Raw genomic sequence first — 19,146 nt, forward strand, 5'->3', positions numbered from 1 at the left:
TAGTTAAAAACCAGCGTTCCAAATTTCCCTTCTGAGATTTGGGAAGTCCTCGCACTGGGCATCAGTGGGGTTTGTAACAACAGATTACATATGGGTTTCTGTGAGAAGCTTCGGGGATGGGCCATTCACATTCATTTAAGTTGATTTGCCTTGGTGGGCTATTTCCAGGCACTCCTTTCTGATAGCTTTGTAATTTGCAAGATGATGTAATGTAAATTTTCAACCACTTTTACAACTGCTGTTTAGGTCACTGAAGAATACTATTGTCAGTCTCTTTGAAGCCTATCCTGTAGTTCAGCCCAGTCAGTAATTAAAGTCATTTTTTTGCTATTAAACATCATTTGATAGCAAAAGCAAAATGTTGATGAATTGATTGCAGCCCAGCAGTCAATGATGCTGTTTTCGGGATTACACAGTGACCAGTGAAACTATGGTGCAGTCCTGAACATGGAAGAAAGATGTTTCAAAGCGTATTAGAAAACGATGGTGAGAGGTACTGCCTATGTTTATAATTTTAGGTCGTTAGCTTTTGTGAACTTTCCAAGTGTGAGGGAGGAATGAGCAAGAAAACAGTTGTTTTCACAACGTGAAGAATAAATAACTTCAAAGAGTGCAAAAATATTTGTAATATATAATAATTTGAAAAATGTAATGTATAGATTTGTAGAAAGGACTCATACATCCAGAAAAGCGTTAATATTCATTAGTATAATTTGAATAGATACAAACACAAATATTTTACATTACTGCTCGTGGAAATCAAAATATTTAATTGGTACCTTGGGAATCAAAGATGCCAGATTGGATGTGTTGAGCCGAAATGGTATGTCCTTTGGAATCTGCAAAGAGATAGAAAAATGTAACATCCAATTGAGGTATCGATACAGTCTGAGAATGGATGAGGAATTCTTCCCACTGTGCAGTTGGGTTAGGATTCTGACCCTGATGTTTTAGCTATCAATCGTCCTGATGGATGGCGCACATTTTTAACATTTGATTCATTCAGTTGTTAAGAGCATGTGAAGTCACACTGCATCAAGATTTGTTTGGCACATTATTTACGTACAATAAATGTTGGGTGGAACTTTACGGCCTCGGAAGTCCTGAGACTGGAAAATCCCGCCCAAGGTCAACGGACCTTCCCATTGTCCGCCCCTCGCCCACTCTGATCCCCGTGGCAGGCGGGTTGGTAGAATTCTGGCGGTTGTATCACTTCCTCAGGTTTTATTTTGGGTTTTGGGACTCTCGATTGGGGAAAAAGTATTTCTGCACATGTCCTTAATACGCTATGGGCTCTCCTCTGGTTCAATAGGTTCTCTGATATGGGTCAGGATTCTCCCCAAAAGATTCTAAGTTCCGAATGAACGGGAAATTGGAGTATATCCCACCGGCTTTTTTTAGCAGGCTTTCCAGAATGAATCTCCGACAAACTGCGCATCAGAGGGTGCCCTACTGAGGGCGGGGGGTGTTGAAGGGGTGGGGTGGTTGGAGGGGAGTAATATGGCCATATAACCTGTCGTGGTAATTATTTGCTGAATTTAACTCAGAGAGTTACGTAATATTGGATGTTGTTTAGGAACAAGGGGGGTCGGGGGGGTGGGGGGGTAGGGTCTCAGAGTTCGGGAATGTAGGTAGTTGGGAACAAAGTGGCAGTTTCATGTAATACTCTGTATATACAGCCATCAGTGTACTTAAATATTGTAGTGTATTATAGTCCTTGGTGTGTGTGTGTATTTTTTTATATTGATAAATATTCATTATTAATTGTTCACACAATGACTGAACTATTTCTCCCAGGCTCACATATCTTTCTCAAAGTAAACCACATTGAAGATATACACCACTAAGAACTAGTGGGATTTTGAAAAGCAGATGTCCTTGGGTGTAGGGGAATTTGTGACTTTTAAACAAATGAGAGTGAGGAGAGTGAGAGTGCAGTTGATGTTATCGACATGGACTTTAGCAAGGCCTTTGACAAGGTACCACATGGTAGATTGTTGCATAAAGTTAAATCTCATAGAATCCAGGGTGAGGTAGTCAAATTGGCTTGATGACAGAATGTGGAGATGCCGGCGTTGGACTGGGGTAAACACAGTAAGAAGTCTCACAACACCAGGTTAAAGTCCAATAGATTTATTTGGTAGCTCACGCCACAAGCTTTCAGAGCACTGCCCCTTCATCAGGTGGAGTGGGAGTTCTATTCACAAACAGGGCATATAAAGACACAAACTCAATTTACAAAATAATGGTTGGAATGCGAGACTTTACAGGTAATCAAATCTTAAAGGTACAGACAATGTGAGTGGAGAGAGCGTCAAGCACAGGTTAAAGAGATGTGTATTGTCTCCAGCCAGGACAGTTAGTGAGATTTTGCAAGCCCAGGCAAGTCGTGGGGGTTACAGATAGTGTGACATGAACCTTCTCTCCATTAAGGTGAGAGGGGAGAGATACAAAAGGGTCCAGAGGGGCAATGTTTTCATACAGAGGGTGGTGAGTGTCTGGAACAATCTGCCAGTGGTAGTAGTAGAGGCGGGTACAATTTTGTCTTTTAAAAAGCATTTAGACAGTTACATGGTTGAGATGGGTCGAGAGATATGGGCCAAATGCGGGCAATTGGGACTAGCTTAAGGGTTTAAAAAAAGGGTGGCATGGACAAGTTGGGCCGAAGGGCCTGTTTCCATGTTGTAAACCTCTCTGACTCTAAGTAGAACCAAGTGAGGAGGTGTGTGAGTTAAAATTAAGTGCCTCTTTCCCCAGTCACTGGGCTATGGATGTATTATTCTTCCCCTTTGATGCTATTCCCTCTCTGGAGTTGATTTTTGACATAAACATGTCAATTTCCTTATCTCTCCACTTTGAAGTTGTCTTTTCCATGCCCTCATTGTTTTCATCTAGTCACTTAGGTAAACACATGCTTTTCTCACTGATATGCCAATTTGCATCTCAATATCTCTTCAAACATCCATCTTGATCAACTCCCATGTTTTATCTTCTTTTATACCAATTTCATTTTTTAAATCTTAATTTTCCCCAATTCTTAACCAAAGTGGCTATTGTCTCACTAATACATTTTCTATGTGTGATTGGTGCAGTTAGAATGGATGCCAGCAAGAGGATTACAGGGCAGACCATAATCCAACCAAAAAAAAAGAATGTTACAGGAAGAACTGTGTGAGTTGAAGAATTACTGCGTAACTCACTTCAGGTGGTTCTTGTTGTTCAATGTTGTGTAGTTTATTGACACAGTTACACTATAGTGGAGAAGTGTGGGAAATTGCAGGCCCGTGATCTGCATGTTACGTTGACATAAAATCAGGGGTACAAACTCCCAGTGTTGCACCAAATTCTGGCCAGTGGCATGAGATTACCTGGAGAAGAGTTTCACACTGGCTGGAGTACAATCTCAGCCAGCATTACGAAAAATACATCTCAATGTTCGGGCAGAATTTTACAGTTCTTCCCGCCGGCAGGATCTTCCAAGGTTGAAGATGAACCTTCCCCACGGTGGGATGGGTCATGCAAAATACTGTAGCTATTGGGGGACCACAAGATCCCACTGGCAGCTAAAGGTGAGCTGCATCTGCCCTTGGCGTCAAAAGAGGGCAAGCGATTTCCAATGACAAAGCATGGGCTGGGAGTGTAACTTGTATTTCCTGGAGGGGGAAGGGTTGTTTGACCATTGCAGATTTTCTTTGCAACCAGTATTCTCCAAAAGAATAAATCACTTACCATATCATCTGTGATGTTGAAATGCAAAGCTCCAGCTGCAAAATATGCAAATCCTCCCGTGTTAACAAAATACTCCGACAGTCCAAGGATCAACATATAGTTGGTGGAATTTGGGAGGTTAAATGATTGTGCAGTAAATGGAGACTTCAAGTGGTGTTCGACATCATACAATTCACCCTAAGGAACATCACATAAGATTCTCTGTAATTCCAGAATTGATTGATTATAAACTCAGCAGAAAGACATGAGAAGTTTTCAGGCTAGCCTGTACCAAATAATCGGTTAGCCCAGTTGGCTGGATGACCGATTCGTGATGCAGAGCGATGCCAACAGTGCGCAGTCAATTCCTGTACTAGCTGAGGTTATTTGTGAAGGCCCTGCCTTCTCAACTGTGCCCCTTGTCTGAGATGTGGTGAGCCTCAGGTTAAATCACCACCAGTCAGTCTCTCCCTTAAAGGGGAGAGCAGCCTTTTTCATCTGGAACGATGGGAACTTTACTTTTTTACCAAATAACTGAATCCCCAAACAACCAAATAATTGAGTCCCCAAATATAATGCTACAATGATGGTGGTTGCAACTGAACTCACCGAACTATTTTACAAGGTGACATGGAATTATTGCATAATATTCAAGGCAATTTGCAGTATACTTTAACAATTTAAAGTTTTTCATCATTAAATGTACTGCTATCTTATTCAATATATATTTGTACTTTTTGATGAACTCATACTTGTATAATTTTAAAATACCAACTGATCTCCTAAGGGGAATTTTTGAGTTTAGTTTTCAGGTTGGAGGATAACTGAACCATGACAGGTTGGACGAGCGAGAACATAGAACATAGAACATAGAACATAGAACATAGAACAGTACAGCACAGAACAGGCCCTTCGGCCCACGATGTTGTGCCGACCTTCATCTGAAACCAAGATCAAGCTATCCCACTCCCTACCATCCTGGTGTGCTCCATGTGCCTATCCAATAACCGCTTAAATGTTCCTAAAGTGTCTGACTCCACTATCACTGCAGGCAGTCCATTCCACACCCCAACCACTCTCTGCGTGAAGAACCTACCTCTGATATCCTTCCTATATCTCCCACCATGAACCCTATAGTTATGCCCCCTTGTAATAGCTCCATCCACCTGAGGAAATAGTCTTTGAACGTTCACTCGATCTATCCCCTTCATCATTTTATAAACCTCTATTAAGTCTCCCCTCAATCTCCTCCGCTCCAGAGAGAACAGCCCCAGCTCCCTCAACCTTTCCTCATAAGACCGACACTCCAAACCAGGCAGCATCCTGGTAAATCTCCTCTGCACTCTTTCCAGCGCTTCCACATCCTTCTTATAGTGAGGTGACCAGAACTGCACGCAATATTCCAAATGCGGTCTCACCAAGGTCCTGTACAGTTGCAGCATAACCCCACGGCTCTTAAACTCCAACCCCCTGTTAATAAAAGCTAACACACTATATGCCTTCTTCACAGCTCTATCCACTTGAATGGCAACCTTTAGAGATCTGTGGATATGGACCCCAAGATCTCTCTGTTCCTCCACAGTCTTCAGAACCCTACCTTTGACCCTGTAATCCACATTTAAATTTGTCCTACCAAAATGAATCACCTCACATTTATCAGGGTTAAACTCCATTTGCCATTTTTCAGCCCAGCTTTGCATCCTATCTATGTCTCTTTGCAGCCTACAACACCCCTCCACCTCATCCACTACTCCACCAATCTTGGTGTCATCAGCAAATTTACTGATCCACCCTTCAGCCCCCTCCTCTAAGTCATTAATAAAAATCACAAAGAGCAGAGGACCAAGCACCGATCCCTGCGGCACTCCGCTAGCAACCTGCCTCCAGTCCGAAAATTTTCCATCCACCACCACCCTCTGTCTTCGATCAGATAGCCAGTTACCTATCCAATCGGCCAACTTTCCCTCTATCCCACACCTCCTTACTTTCATCATAAGCCGACCATGGGGGACCTTATCAAACGCCTTACTAAAATCCATGTATATGACATCAACCGCCCTACCTTCATCAACACACCTAGTTACCTCCTCAAAAAATTCTATCAAATTTGTGAGGCACGATTTGCCCTTCACAAATCCGTGCTGACTATCCCGGATTAATCCGCATCTTTCTAAATGGTCGTAAATCCCATCACTAAGGACCTTTTCCATCAATTTACCAACCACCGAAGTCAGACTAACCGGTCTATAATTACCAGGGTCATTTCTATTCCCTTTCTTAAACAGAGGAACAACATTTGCCACTCTCCAGTCCTCTGGCACCATCCCCGTGGACATTGAGGACCCAAAGATCAAAGCCAAAGGCTCTGCAATCTTATCCCTCGCCTCCCAAAGAATCCTAGGATACATTTCATCAGGCCCAGGGGACTTATCGACCTTCAGTTTATTCAAAACTGCCAATACATCCTCCCTCCGAACATCTATTTCCTCCAGCCTATTAGCCTGTAACACCTTCTCTTCCTGAAAAACATGGCCCCTCTCCTTGGTGAACACTGAAGAAAAGTATTCATTCATCACCTCGCCTATCTCTACTGATTCCATACACAAGTTCCCACCACTGTCCTTGACCGGCCCTAACCTCACCCTGGTCATTCTTTTATTCCTCACATAAGAGTAAAAAGCCTTGGGGTTTTCCTTGATCCGACCCGCCAAGGACTTCTCATGTCCCCTCCTAGCTCTCCTCAGCCCCTTTTTCAGCTCATTCCTTGCTAACTTGTAACCCTCAATCGAGCCATCTGAACCTTGTTTCCTCATCCCTACATAAGCTTCCCTCTTCCTTTTCACAAGACATTCCACCTCATTTGTGAACCACGGTTCCCTCACTCGGCCATTTCCTCCCTGCCTGACAGGGACATACCTATCAAGGACACCCAGTATTTGTTCCTTGAAAAAGTTCCACTTTTCATCAGTGCCTTTCCCTGACAGTTTCTGTTCCCATCTTATGCCCCCTAATTCTTGCCTAATCGCATCATAATTACCTCTCCCCCAATTGTAAGCCTTGCCCTGCCGTCCGGCCCTATCCCTCTCCATTGCAATAACAAAAGACACCGAATTGTGGTCACTATCTCCAAAGTTCTCTCCCACAACCAAATCTAACACTTGGCCCGGTTCATTTCCCAGTACCAAATCCAATGTGGCCTCACCCCTTGTCGGCCTATCCACATATTGTGTCAGGAAACCCTCCTGCACACACTGCACAAAAAGTGCCCCATCCAAACTATTTGACCTACAAAGGTTCCAATCAATATTTGGAAAGTTAAAGTCCCCCATGACAACTACCCTGTGACCCCCACACGTATCCATAATCTGCTTAGCAATTTCTTCCTCCACATCTCTATTACTATTTGGGGGCCTATAGTAAACTCCTAACAACGTGACCGCTCCTTTCCTGTTTCTAACTGCAGCCCATATTACCTCAGCGTGCATATCCCCCTCAAAGTGCTTTTCCGCAGCCGTTAAACTATCCTTGATTAACAATATGGAATGGGACTTAAAGGAACAATTAGAAAGGCAGGAGGACAGTAGGGGTGGAGTGAAGTAAAGAGGAGTGAAAGGAAAGTGGGATAAGATAGTGAGAGGGAGAGAATAGAAGGTAAAGAAGGGTGGAAGGGGATGAAATGAGGGACAGGGAATTAATGGATAGAAAGGAAGAAGTGACATGGAGTCAACAAATTCATAGTCATTTATGGAGAATAGCCATCTCATGCTACTTAGAACCAATAGTCACTAGAGGGTGCAGGAGTGACACCACAGAGCAGGGATTTTCTGACTTTCTTTCTAAATACCTTATGTATTTCGAAGCTAAAAAGATCAAAACAGTATTTACATGAGAGCAATGTGTTGCATTACACTTATAAATTACACTGCAAATACTGAATACAGTAGCAACAATCATAATTGATATTGCATGTTCGTGATTTTAAACTGGATTTTACCACAGACAAAAACTAATAATAATTTGAATAGAGGGCATCACTGGCTGGGCCAACATTTATTGCCAATCCCTGAGGGCAATTAAAAGTCAACCACATTGATGCACCATCAATTTACGAGGACTCCAGTGAGTGAGTGAAAATAACAGTCTTTTAACCGCAAAGAACTGGAACACACCCTTGTAGCTAACCTGGCCCAGACTGAGGCAGAGGGGAGGAACTGTCACCTTTATACCTCGTTCAGGTGGAAAGGAAGGAGTCTCGGGTCAGGTGCAGCAGGGGTGTGTCCAGGCATACAACATGTAATTACAGTGGGTCACCACACACATTGCTGTAGATCCGGAGTCACATGTAGGCCAGAGCCCGTAAGGACGACACATTTCATTCCCTAAAGGACATTAGTGAACCAGATGGGTTTTTATGACAATCGACAATGGTTTCGTGGTCATCATTCCAGATTTTTATTAAATTCAAATTTCACTATGTGCCATGGCTGGGATTTGAACAATGATCCCCAAAATATTACCCCAGGTCTCTGGATTACTAGTCTAGCAACAATACCACTTATGGCACTGCCATCCTTTTAAATGCAGAGTAGATTGAAAGAGCCAGAATGGCAGATAATTCACATAGCCAGAAACTGAAAAAGTGCCGTCACAGTCAACAGAGAATGTGGAACAGCACACTTTGTTACAGGTAAATATTTTGCTGTTGGTTGGTTCATGTTTTTGAGAGATCGTGTTAGTATTGGTTATATTTTTGATGGTTAACACAAGTATTTAGTTTATTAGTTTGTTTAGTGTTAGTGGTTAGGGTTTTAGTGTTGTTGTAAACAGTTATATAGCCTTAAAGCTGAAAAAAAGCAGTTTAAAATAAAGAACTAATGAACTAACTTAGCAGGACAGCTGTCGTGTGAACATCACGCACCATGTGAGAAGTGTGCATCCTTGTGCATCCTGGAAAACCACATAATGCAGGAAGTTCCCCAACTGCTTGAGGTCAAATTGAGTATTTTTGAACTTCAGCTGGTCTTGCTCCAGGAAGTTAAGAGTTTTGTAGGTAACAGGTTTCACATGGTAGTCAACCACAGCGACTGACAGTTCAGTTAAGAAGGGGCAACCACCAGGCAGACTAAAAAGAACAGGCAACTAGGAGGAGTGCTCACAAACCAGTATTAAATGTGGGAGTGCAGTCATAGGCAAATCCAAGGCACAGTAAATGATTCAGTTGCGCAGGAATGCACAATAAATTGTAGAAGTGCAGTTCTTATGGGAAATCTATCATCACGTAAAAAGACAGGTTTTCAGGAGCCACAGACATGATCCAGAACTGGAAGTCTGTACTTAATCGCAAGATGAGGGGCTTATGATGCTATCACATTAGAACTCTGTCGAAGGTCAAGAACAGAGAAATCAGAGTGAGAGTCAGGAGAAAAGAAGGGCATGCATTCACATAGTGGTTGTCGTAATCACCAGACATACCAAAGAGCTTTGTGACCAAGAAGTACTTTTGAACTGTAATCATTGTAATAATGTAGGAAATGCAGCAGTCAATTTGCACACAGCAAACTCCCACAAACAGCAACGTGATAATGACCAGATCATCTGGTTTTTGTGATTCTGATTGAGGGTTAACTCCCCTACAAAATAGTGCAGTCAGGCTTGGATTCCCTCAGTGGCCATCACTTGTACAATCCCCCCTGAAGATTGTACATCATATCACACTAGGTGTAATGACTCTCAAACTTATATCCCCCTGAGGGTACCTTCGTCCATATCTAATCCTCTCTTTACCTTACTGTCCTTGTGGCTTGATGTTCCATTGAGTGGGAACTTCCAGTGTAGGGCAAGGGATTACCATTTCCTCATCTATTCTGGATCCTATTCTAACAAGAGAAGGACCAAGTAGTTTTGGCCCCATAAATACTTTCAAAATGTCAAGATTATACAATGGAATTTTTAAACAGTTGGTTTTGTCCAGGTTATGTCCATGGAGCTAATACATTTATAGCTATTTTAAATGATCTGGAAGCTCTGCAGAAAAATATGTTTTAAAATAAATGGCAGCACATTTGAAAATATAGGTCAGAGAAAACTGAACCTGACTCAAGAAAATTATTTCCTAATCAAATGTTGATAGCATATTATTATGACTTTTGTCAGTTGTAGAAACCCTACCTTAATGGGAAAACCAATGGAATTCGTTGTGATTTCCAGCTCTGCAACTAATGAATAATCAAGTTCTACATACTTATCCAGTTGCTTTGAAACTGTGAAATAAAATAACACAAGCTGTAAAACCAGCGAAAGTCAACAACACAATAGCTGAATATTTCCTCTGATTGCCTTATGAAGTGTACTTACTGCCCAGTGTCTGAATGAAGGTATCAAGCTTTCCAATTATATTTTTAAACTCCCAGCACAGCTGCATAATAAATACAACGAAAAACTAAAATCATAAGGAGAAAAGATGGACGGAGAAATTCACCAACATTTCTTCCAGGACTGTTTTTTGAAATAACTTCAGGTTTTGAATTTAGTGCAACAGCATTCTGCCACGGATTTATAAGAAAGTATGGAACAAGAAATAACACTAATTTGCTTCTGCCTTAAGATAAGTTTGAGTTCCTTAGCTTCTTGTTAAATCTGATGAACGGTATGTGAATGCATGCTCCCAGCACAGGAAATCACACTTGTGCTCCCCGTATCTTAACCTGCATCTTAGTCCCATTCACCTTCGAGCTCATTGACTTACAAGTGGGCTCCATGTCCACCAATGTGTCAGTTTTAAAATTCCCATCCTTGTTTTCAATTCCTCACCCTTTGCTTATGTCTAACTTCTTCCAACCCTATAGCACTCCCAGATATTGTATTCCTCCAAATTTGACTTCTTCATCCCTATTTCTTTCTTGGTGTTATGCCTTAGGCCACCCAGGCCCTAAGCTGTGGAATAATCCTTTCCAAACTTCTTTACCTCTTCACTTGACTTGCCTTTTTAGAATTGAACTCAAACTTGCCTATTTGACTAATGTTTGGTCATCTGCCCTAATGTCTGCTTCCTTGGCTTGGTATCAATTTTTTGTCCAATTAGTTCCTTGGGTGCCTTGGAATGTTCTTTTATATTTGTGGTACGATATAAATGTAAGTTGTTATTGCTCCCCATGATTTTCCCCAAGGACAGAAGGTTAATTTTCTGATGTGCACTCTGGGTCATGCAAGGAGAATTGGGAAATTAGCCTTCTCTAATCATTTGTGACCCTTTCAGAATTTCCGAATGCCTTTGTAGCTTTTCTTAAAGACCCTGATAGTAGGATATAACAGTTTACGCGTGGTTATGCCAATACTTTACAGATTGAACATATTACTTGCTTGCAATTATATTGATGACCCAATAATAATCCCCAATATTTATTGGGCTTTACTGCGACAAAGCTGTGTTAAGTTTTTCATAGAATCCCTGTGGTGCAGAAGGAGTCATGATGTGGAGATGCCGGCGTTGGACTGGGGTAAACACAGTAAGAAGTCTCACAACACCAGGTTAAAGTCCAACAGATTTATTTGGTAGCAAAAGCCACTAGCTTTCAGAGCGCTGCTCCTTCGTCAGGTAAGTGGGAGTTCTGTTCACAAACAGGGCATATAAAGACACAAACTCAATTTACAAAATAATGGTTGGAATGCGAATCTTTACAGGTAATCAAGTCTTAAAGGTACAGACAATGTGAGTGGAGAGAGGGTTAAGCACAGGTTAAAGAGATGTGTATTGTCTCCAGCCTGGATAGTTAGTGAGATTTTGTAAGCCCAGGCAAGTCATGGGGGTTACAGATAGTGTGACATGAACTCAAGATCCCGGTTGAGGCCGCCCTCATGTGTGCGGAACTTGGCTATCAGTCTCTGCTCAGCGACTCTGCGTTGTCGTGTGTTATGAAGGCCGCCTTGGGGAACGCTTACCCGAAGATCAGGGGCTGAATGCCCGTGATCGCTGAAGTGTTCCCCAACAGGAAGAGAACATTCTTGCCTGGTGATTGTCTAGCGATGATCATTCATCCGTTGTCGTAGCGTCTGCATGGTCTCCCCAATGTACCATGCCTTGGGACATCCTTTCTTGCAGCGTATCAGGTAGACAACGTTGGCTGAGTTGCAAGAGCATGTATCGTGTACCTGGTGGATAGTGTTCTCACGTGAGATGATGGCATCCATGTCGATGATCCGGCACATCTTGCAGAGGTTGCTGTGGCAGGGTTGTGTGGTGTCGTGGTCACTGTTCTCCTGAAGGCTGGGTAGTTTGCTGCGGACAATGGTCTGTTTGAGGTTGTGCGGTTGTTTGAAGGCAAGAAGTGGGGGTGTGGGGATGGCCTTTGCGAGATGTTCGTCTTCATCAATGACATGTTGAAGGCTCCGGAGAAGATGTCATAGCTTCTCCGCTCCGGGGAAGTACTGGACGAAGGGTACTCTGTCCGCCGTGTCCCGTGTTTGTCTTCTGAGGAGGTTGGTGCAGTTTTTCGCTGTGGCGCATCGGAACTGTGAGTCGATGAGGTGAGCGCCATATCCTGTTCTTATGAGGGCATCTTTTAAGCGTTTGGAGGTGTCTGCTGCGATCCTCCTCATCTGAACAGATCCTGTATATGGAGGGTTTGTCCGTAGGGGATGGCTTCTTTAACGTGTTTAGGGTGGAAGCTGGAAAAGTGGAGCATCGTGAGATTATCCGTGGGCTTGCGGTACAGTGAAGTGCTGAGGTGATCGTCCATGATGGAGATGCGTGTGTCCAAGAATGCAACCAATTCCGGAGGGAAGTCCATGGTGAGTCTGATGGTGGGATGGAACTTGTTGATGTCATCATATAGTTGTTTCAATGATTGTTCACCATGAGTCCAAAGGAAGAAAATGTCATCGATGTATCTAGTGTATAGCATCGGTTGAAGGTCCTGTGTGGTGAAGAGGTCTTGTTCGAACCTGCGCATGAAGATGTTGGCATATTGAGGTGCGAATTTGGTCCCCATAGCTGTTCCGTGTGTCTGGATGAAGAACTGGTTGTTGAAGATGACGACATTATGGTCCAGGATGAAGCAGATGAGTTGTAAAATTGCATCTGGAGACTGGCAGTTGTCGGCGTTGAGTACTGAGGCTGTTGCAGCAATGCCATCATCGTGGGGGATGCTGGCGTAAATTGTCGAGACATCCATTGTGACGAGGAGTGCGCCTGGTTCAACTACTCCATGTGTGCTGAGTTTCTGTAGGAAGTCCGTAGTGTCGCAACAGAAGCTGGGGGTTCTTTGTACAATGCGTCTCAGGATGTCCTCGATGTAGCTGAGAGGTTCTCGCACAGGGTCCCATTGCCCGATACGATGGGACGGACGGGTGTGTTTGCCTTGTGTAGCTTCGGGAGGCAGTAGAGATCACCAACGCGGGGAGTACGTGGGATGCTCCACTTCTCCAGCTTCCACCCTAAACACGTTAAAGAAGCCATCACCTACGGACAAGCACTCCGTATGAACAGGATCTGCTCAGATGAGGAGGATCGCAACAGACACCTCCAGACGCTGAAAGATGCCCTCATAAGAACAGGATATGGGGCTCGACTCATCGATCGACAGTTCCGTCGCACCACAGCGAAAAACTGCACCGACCTCCTCAGAAGACAAACACGGGACACGGCGGACAGAGTACCCTTCGTCGTCCAGTACTTCCCCAGAGCGGAGAAGCTACGACACCTTCTCTGGAGCCTTCAACATGTCATTGATGAAGACGAACATCTCGCCAAGGCCATCCCCACTCCCCCACTTCTTGCCTTCAAACAACCGCACAACATCAAACAGACCATTGTCCACAGCAAACTACCCAGCCTTCAGGAGAACAGTGACCACGACACCACACAACCCTGCCACAACAACCTCTGCAAGACGTGCCGGATCATCGACACAGATGCCATCATCTCACGTGAGAACACCATCCACCAGGTACACGGTACATACTCTTGCAACCTGGCTGCAGGAAAGGATGTCCCGAGGCATGGTACATTGGGGAGACCATGCAGACGTTACGACAACGGATGAATGAACACCGCTCGACAATCACCAGGCAAGAGTATTCTCTTCCTGTTGGGGAACACTTCAGCGGTCACGGGCATTCGGCCTCTGATTTTCGGGTAAGCGTTCTCCAAGGCGGCCTTCACGACACACGACAACGCAGAGTCGCTGAGCAGAGACTGATAGCCAAGTTCCGCACACATGAGGACGGCCTCAACCGGGATCTTGGGTTCATGTCACACTATCTGTAACCCCCATGACTTGCCTGGGCTTGCAAAATCTCACTAACTGTCCTGGCTGGAGACAATACACATCTCTTTAACCTGTGCTTAACCCTCTCTCCACTCACATTGTCTGTACCTTTAAGACTTGATTACCGCATTCCAACCATTATTTTGTAAATTGAGTTTGTGTCTTTATATGCCCTGTTTGTGAACAGAACTCCCACTTACCTGACGAAGGAGCAGCGCTCCGAAAGCTAGTGGCTTTTGCTACCAAATAAACCTGTTGGACATTAACCTGGTGTTGCGAGACTTCTTACTGTGCAGAAGGAGGCCATTCAGCTTATTGAGTATGCACAAACTCTTACCCAGGCTTACCCCACACTTCCACCCTGCTAATCGCCTAACCTATATACCTTGGGATACTAAGAGGCAATTTACCATGGCCAATCCACCTAACTTGCACATCTTTGGACAGTGGGAGGCAGCTGGAGCATCTGGGGGAATCCCATGCCGACATGGAGAGAATGTGCAAACTCTACACAGGCACCCAAGGTCGGAATTGAAGCCAGGTCCCTGGGGCTGTGAGGCAGCAGTGTTAACCATTGTGCCATTGTGCTGCCCACTAACTATTATATCTAGATATTTTTATTGCCTCATCTTTTTTAATTTTGTCTTCTTTTACCTTTCTTCTCAGGGCTGAGAAGGCCATTAAATATTAAAAGCTGGTCATCGGCCTACTTCTCAAACTACTGCAGTCTATATTGGTAGTGATTTGATACAACTGAGTGGCTTGCTAAGCCATTTCAGAGCCAGCCACATTGTCAATTCACTATGGCTGTTTTTTGTGTTATGGGAAGAATAATTTCATCCCACGCCTGTTTCTGATGCAATTTTCAGTCATCCAGACGAATAGGCATCAATCTCCTCCTTGTCAGTGGTCTGTAGGAATTGCCAGAAATCCGTTTTCTTCCTGTGATTCCAGAGGTTTCATTTGGACTGATTTGGGTCTCATGTTGCCCAGAGTCAAATCTAACAATATGCGGGCTCGCACTAGATAATGGTCACTTAAAGGTTGCTGAATAATTGTAAAAATCCACAAATTCAAAATTGTCCTGTTGGAGGCCTGAATGTAAATACTGAAATCCTCAGGGCAACAAGTATTATCTTGTCAGTGTCACATCTCAGCAACAAATAATGTCTATTATTATTAACTTTTGCCTTATTAACAATGTTCCCCTTGATCTCCTTATCCTCCCGTTTGCCTCCTCTTTCCCCCACATATTTGACCGCCTAACCTAAATCCTTTCTAAGCGTTTTCATTCAGTTCTATCTATCTCATTGCACACATGATCCTATGACTAACTCGCCACAATCTCTTGCATTTTACAAACATATCTATTCTACCAATTTGGATTCAAAAAGAAAAAGAACAATAGTCTCAGCTTACCTTCTGCGGAGCAATATATCTGATTTTATCTTTCACTTGAGCAAGGAACATATTGTAAAACCAGCTTTGAGAAAAGAAAAATAATGTTTTCAGAAGTACAGTAACATGAATCAAGGCAGTTACATTATTTTTTACTAATCCATTATTTGCTTCTAAGAGTGACTGAATTTGGAACCAGGTTTTTGGACTTTACATTAAGCTGGTTGTAAAAAGATTGGTTAATCCAAATGTCCTTTTTTATATTTGTCATTGGGATCTGAGTACTGCTGGCTCAGGCAGCATTTATTGCCCATCCCTAATTGTCCTTGAGAGGCAATGAGCCATCTTCTTGAACCACCGCAGTCCATTTAGAGTAGATATACCCACAGTGCTGTTAGGACAGTTGTTGTGTTGTTTGACCCAGCACAGTAAGAAGTCTCACAACACTAGGTTAAAGTCCATCTCCACATCATGGCTACCATCCACAAACTGCCGGCTCCAAGTGGAGAGGATCTCCAAGAAGATCGCATATACCAACGGCATCTCCCAGCAATAGTGAAGGGATGGCAATACAGCTCCCAGACAGGAGTTTTGGCGGGATTTTACATCCTTGCTTGAGCGAGACTGGAAAATCCCTCCTGAGGTCAATGGACATTTCCAACAACAACATGACTCCACACCTTCGGGATGGGAAAGTAACTCTTCCACATTTACCTATTTTCTTGACTTCTAATCTCTCTGCAATATATTCTCTGCTCAACATAGTAAGGAGATACACATTACATAAATTGCCCAATTTCTCTCCGTTGCATTCATTGAAAAGTAAAAGCAGGAGAGGTTTATAACAGATGGTTGATCCACAAATACCAGTTTACTGCTTGCACAGTAAAAGAAAATTACCCCCTATTGTGAAGAAACCTGAAGCATCTAGTTACTGTGAAACTGACTGTCATGAGAATTGTTTTAATGTTATACATGTCTCAATGCATATGCTCGAATGTCTCACAATATGTATACCTTGTGTGTTTCACAACATATATTCCTTTACAGAAGGAATTTGCATTCTATATACCTTCCATGTTGCCCAGTGAGCCTACCTCCCTCCTCCATGAAGATGAAGCTCAAAACTGTTTAACCTTGCGCCACAGTCTTCGTTACTCAGAACTGGTCGAGCGTTGTCCTGAGAAACATTGACAACGAATGCAGCTGAAAGATCGTTAATGTTCAGCTCAAAGGTTCCTCCATCTTTTCTGTTGAAAGTAATGCACACGTTACAATTGCTGATACATCTGCTACAATCACAAATAAATTACTTAATGCTCGTCAGTGCAGCATTGTTTTCTAAACTGCTACTTGTGCCCTAAACAAAGCATCAGTACAGAGTAGCTAATAATGTTGGCACATATAATGATGAATGTATTATCTTACACATGTTCTTCAAATACTATTCCAATTGTAGCAGTCTGTTCCATGTACAGAACTAAGTCGTTCTTTTATTTCTCCAGTCGACTCTGAATGCCTCCAGCACTTTCAGCTTTTGTTAATTCACCCACTTGAAAGTTTTTTCCTAATCCACAAAGCAAGTGTATATTTCTTGCTGGTATTCTATGCTTCTTTCTCTTAATAATTCCATCACTGTTATAACCTCCTGAGTCCCACAACCCTTCTTAAAACCGAATTAATCGCAGTTGATGTAATGGCTGGTTCTAGCTCCCAATTTAGCAATAGCAAAGACTTCACTCTCCAAATATAAAGAATTGCTTAGCAGAGGAAGAGTAGGAAAGCAAAGGATTATCAAGACTGATCTGAACCTTAAGAAAAATAGATATCCAAGGACTGGAAAGTTATGGAATGTAGTTCTGGAGAAGGATGGATCGAGTGGGTCAGTTGGAAAGAACACAAGGTTAATGAAAAAGTTCTCAGGATGGTGGAGAAGGAAAGCTTGATATCATGAAAAAAAGGCAATCAGGTTGGATTGGTCGTATCCTAGGGCATGAGAACTAGCTGAAGGAGAAGATTGAAGGAAGACTAGAAGGGTGTAGACAAACAGGGAGAAAGAGACTGATAATATTAGACAAATTGAACTTGAAAAATGAGACAGTCCTATAAGTAACTCAAGGGTAAAGTGCAAAACCACTATGTGTGGAGTAATGAGCAGGGCTGCTGTCTTAGACAGATCTCTACCTTCCCAATGTTGTTTACACCAAAATGATTAACTGACTTGTTAAATGTTATAAAAGTCTTTTGTCTGCCATCTGAACTGGAATCTCCCTTGCAGCATTTGCTCCTGCACCCCTGTCCATAGGTTTAATGATAATAGGTGCACGATGCCACTGTTGACAACTATTCAAGTCCTCCTTACTTGTGAAATTAAGTCCAAGTTTTGTTATTTAATGCATAATATTACAGAATGGATTCTGTGGTAGATACAAAACAGGGAAGTAAATTTGAAGCACTTATTTAAAAATTAGAGCACTGTCAAATATAGAAGATTTAACTATAGTCATAAAATTAATTAGGCATGTTAACACATTGTGAAACTACAATGCTGAAATATCACTAATGAAAACAATTGTCACCAAATTACTAATTTGAGAGTCCCCATTCTTAATTCCAGTATTGGATAACGTTTCACACTATGGCTCGCATTATGGGCTTTGCCACATGTAGTGATTGAAAAGACAAAGGTCAATTGCCCTTAGATATTTTTCTGCACCAATCATTGGCCACAAGCGACAGCATAGGCAGAGATCTGGGTTTATAAACATGACCACAGAGCATAAATTAAAGAGACCTCACTTGCAGTGCTGAGAGCTGTTTTGGTTTGCATATTTGTGGAAGGTAAAGGCACTGAAGCAAGCTTGGAACAAGGTACCAAGGGTGATATTGGAGTCTTAAATCAGCAATGAAGTGCTGCCACCAAAACTCAGGGCTGAATCTTCAGAGGAATGGCAACAATTATCAGACCGGGACCAGCACGTGGAATAGCATGGTGAAGGAAATTCAGGTTTCTGATTGTCCTCATAAAGACGAGTCCAACCTCAGAAGATCAAGAACTTCATGGCCCATGGAAAGGCTACACAAAAATAGGCGAGGTTGGGACTGAAAATTGGAATTTCACTTCAAACAACTCTGAACTTTTTACTTAACTCACCGCGTTCCCGCTTCCATCAGAAGACAAGAACCCTACCCAGTGTGTCTCCAAACAATCCCAATGCATGAAGGAAATAATTTGCATTCAGACTGTGTCTTGTGTGACCTCAGGACACCACAAAACACTCTATAGTCAATCAACTTCTTTAGCTACTCCTGGAGTATAGGAAATGCAGCAGTCAATTTGCAGACAGCAAGGTCTCACAAATAGTAATGTCATGTTACATTTTATTTTAGTGATGTTGGTTGGAGGATCAATATTGGCCAGGACATTAGGAACAATCCCCTGCTTTTCTTCAAAATGACGTAATGGGATTTTTTAATGTTCACCTGAGATAACATATGGGGTCTAGGTTTAAAGTCTTATTTGAAAGATGGCAGGTCTGAAGTGCAACATTCCATCAGTACTGCACTGGAACATTATTCCACAACCTTTAGACTCAGAGGTGAGCGTGCCTACACTGAGCCACAGCTGACACTTGTAATCCAATATCTGCTTTTTGGAGATGAAATTCTCAAATTTAATAATATTCTTCAAAGGTAACCCCAAACTTTTGCTCTCTGTGCTACTTTTAACAAATAAATTTACAGATTTGTTAAAATATAATTTGTTAAGATAAAT

The 19,146-nt window shown here is 42.7% G+C and overlaps 1 protein-coding gene across 1 annotated transcript in view; it reads right to left on the bottom strand.

Moving 5' to 3' along the window:
• LOC144508282 (bactericidal permeability-increasing protein-like) overlaps positions 1-19,146 on the bottom strand; it is a 57,466-nt gene that overhangs the window by 25,196 nt on the left and 13,124 nt on the right. The window contains exons 5-10 of the mRNA XM_078236099.1: positions 16,469-16,621; positions 15,393-15,456; positions 10,063-10,123; positions 9,877-9,968; positions 3,730-3,906; positions 780-839 (exon numbers count right to left, since the gene is read on the bottom strand). Coding sequence (XP_078092225.1) covers positions 780-839; positions 3,730-3,906; positions 9,877-9,968; positions 10,063-10,123; positions 15,393-15,456; positions 16,469-16,621 — 607 coding nt within the window. The remainder of the gene's footprint in view (positions 1-779; positions 840-3,729; positions 3,907-9,876; positions 9,969-10,062; positions 10,124-15,392; positions 15,457-16,468; positions 16,622-19,146) is intronic.

The sequence above is a fragment of the Mustelus asterias genome, chromosome 20, assembly GCF_964213995.1.
Source record: "Mustelus asterias chromosome 20, sMusAst1.hap1.1, whole genome shotgun sequence".
Lineage (NCBI taxonomy): Eukaryota > Metazoa > Chordata > Chondrichthyes > Carcharhiniformes > Triakidae > Mustelus > Mustelus asterias.